Genomic DNA, 2,504 nt, shown 5'->3' on the forward strand with positions numbered 1-2,504 from the left:
TGGACCCAAAGCCTCGGCCGCCACCAACGGGCACAAGGATCGTTATTGTTTCTGAGATCGCCGATCCGAAAGATAGCCATCGACACCGACGACCCCCTTTTTTTTCCACTTCTTCCACCCCCTCTCAAGTCACTGTACCCCGAGTTGGTCCACTTTTATCTCTCGTCAGGCGTGCCTCCTTTTTCTTTTTTTTTTTTTTTTTCTTTCTTTGATCCTCGTCGAACGCGTAGAGACACGATTCTTTCATCTCCATCATGGGGGGCTTTTTCTATATTTTGTTTCTTTTTTGTTTTTTTTTTTTTTTTTTTTTTTTTGTTTCTTTTGATTTTTCTGATAGGTAGTTTGCCACCATCGATTCTCTCTCGAGCTCTCTTTTATCGGGATAAAATGTTAAAATTTATCTGATGATCGAAGTGATTGGTCGATGAGATAAAGAGGGAGGGATAAGAGGAGATGTAGAGATTGGAGATTTTCACAGATTTTCAGGTGATACAATGAATTGTGAAATTTATCATTGATGAAGAAATGAAGGTATTTTTTTTTAATTAACAATTGATTAGATTAGATTTTTAACTGTAGGTGCGGATTTTGGATTTTTTCATTGCTATTATTAATTAGTTCCATATTTAATTGGTTTCTATTTTATTGTATGTATATTTTTGCTTTATTGACATTTATGATTTATAAAATATAGACCAGTAGCGATGCAATTAGAATTAATTTGTTTTTACGAATTTTTTTAGTTTATTTAATTTTCTCGGTGCTCGTAAAACATTTATTAGATCTAATTGAATTCCAGTATTGAGTGTAATATTGTTTGTGTTGTGCAATTGACAAAAAAAAGTGCACTTATTTTACAAATGATTATACAGTTTCAAGAAATATTCTTGGAAAAATTTCAAATTCTCAAATCTCGAAACATAAATAAACGTAATTATAGATATATATAATTTACAAGAATATTTTAAATTATTTGAGATTGAAATATGAATAATAACTATGAAAAACGAAGGATAAACATATAGAAAATTCCTTATTAATATTTCTCTATTAATTCAAAGTCTACTGCAGTTAACATTCAATGTTTGTTTATAATTCCAAGATAAAAATCTTTTACAATTTTTAAATTTTACGTAATATTTGTTTTGAAAAATTTTTCGATAAAATTCAATGCATTTTCAATGTTAAAACTTTATCTACAATAAACTTATCTAAAAATTTATAAATTTCACAAACGTATCAACTTATGTTCCAAACCTAAATATAATCTTCTAAATATCAACGATTTCTTCATTTTCTTCACTGTTAACCAAAACAACTGCACCCAACAATAGAAAATGCTAATAAAAGGAATTTGTCCAGAAACGAATTCAAGACGCGTATACAATTTCGAAACTATTCATGTTGTCAACTTTTTCGAGCAAATCTATTCAGTTTCTCGCACGTAAAAATAAAAAAAAGAAAAAGGAAATAGACAAAAAGACTTCGCGATCTACCTAACCGTATTATCGAAGAATTCAAGCGTAGTAAATACTTGCGCATAACGGTGCACAACATGATGTATAATAACGCTGAATCTCAGCGGCGCAAAATGTATATTTTACTTTGAAAATGATCGCGCGAAATTGTAGTGCAGTAGGGTGCATTTGCAAATCGCAAATGCCAGGCAAAATGCAACCTACGATGCGCCGGCAGCGAACTCGTGTTGTCTCCACATATGTTTTTTTCTTCTATTTCTAAAAGAGATTTAATAGTTTAAAAAAATAACACCTATTTAAAGACGAAAGCAGGAAGATTAATATTAATTATTAATTATTTTATATACTTTTGCTTTGAATTTTTCTAATTAATAAGCAAGAAAATTTGAACAATGTTATTAAGTAGGAAAGTAAAAAAAGCATCCTTTGGTTTTTTAAAAATTTATTTTTGGCCAAATATATTTTTGATCCAGCTAAATAAACGCTAATCCAAAAAATGAGTTTTAAAAAACTTATTTTTTAACATGGATATTTCGTTTGAACAGGAAGGTTTCACGGATCCTCCAAGTGTCAGTTCTATCAGCAGATTACTTCGCGGTGGACGACCTGGTGACGATGGAAAAAAAGATTACACCATCGATGGAATATTAGGCGGGGGTGAGTACAGAATGACAAATTTTACATATTAATATATCACAATTATTTGGCAATTAATATTTTTATTAAGACAACGAGAAAACTTTTTGTTAATGTTTCTTCACAAATTGAAGATTTATTGTCTAATATTTTTTCAAATTTCTGTTATTAAAACTATCGATTAGTTATTCTGATATATGATTTAATTTAGTCCTATAATAATACAAAAAATTATCCGAAAGATGATTTAAATTTGGCGCGCATTTCATCCTCCAATCGAATCTTCATCGTCCAGTTGAATAAAAATCTAACATGGCCTCAAAAATTCATAATTTCACATATGAACAACTTCCAAACCATTGAACAATTAGTCTCACCACTTTTTATTCT

At 29.9% G+C, this 2,504-nt stretch overlaps 1 protein-coding gene across 1 annotated transcript in view; it reads left to right on the plus strand.

Annotated features, from left to right (window-relative positions):
- LOC116185044 (protein gooseberry-neuro-like) overlaps window positions 1-2,282 on the plus strand; it is a 5,132-nt gene extending 2,850 nt beyond the window's left edge. Inside the window, exon 2 of the mRNA XM_031508526.1 lies at window positions 2,024-2,282. Within this exon, the coding sequence (XP_031364386.1) occupies window positions 2,024-2,167 (144 nt within the window). The 3' untranslated portion in view covers window positions 2,168-2,282. The remainder of the gene's footprint in view (window positions 1-2,023) is intronic.
- The last annotated feature ends 222 nt before the right edge of the window (window positions 2,283-2,504 follow it).

The sequence above is a fragment of the Apis dorsata genome, unplaced genomic scaffold (assembly GCF_000469605.1).
Source record: "Apis dorsata unplaced genomic scaffold, Apis dorsata 1.3 scaffold_88, whole genome shotgun sequence".
Lineage (NCBI taxonomy): Eukaryota > Metazoa > Arthropoda > Insecta > Hymenoptera > Apidae > Apis > Apis dorsata.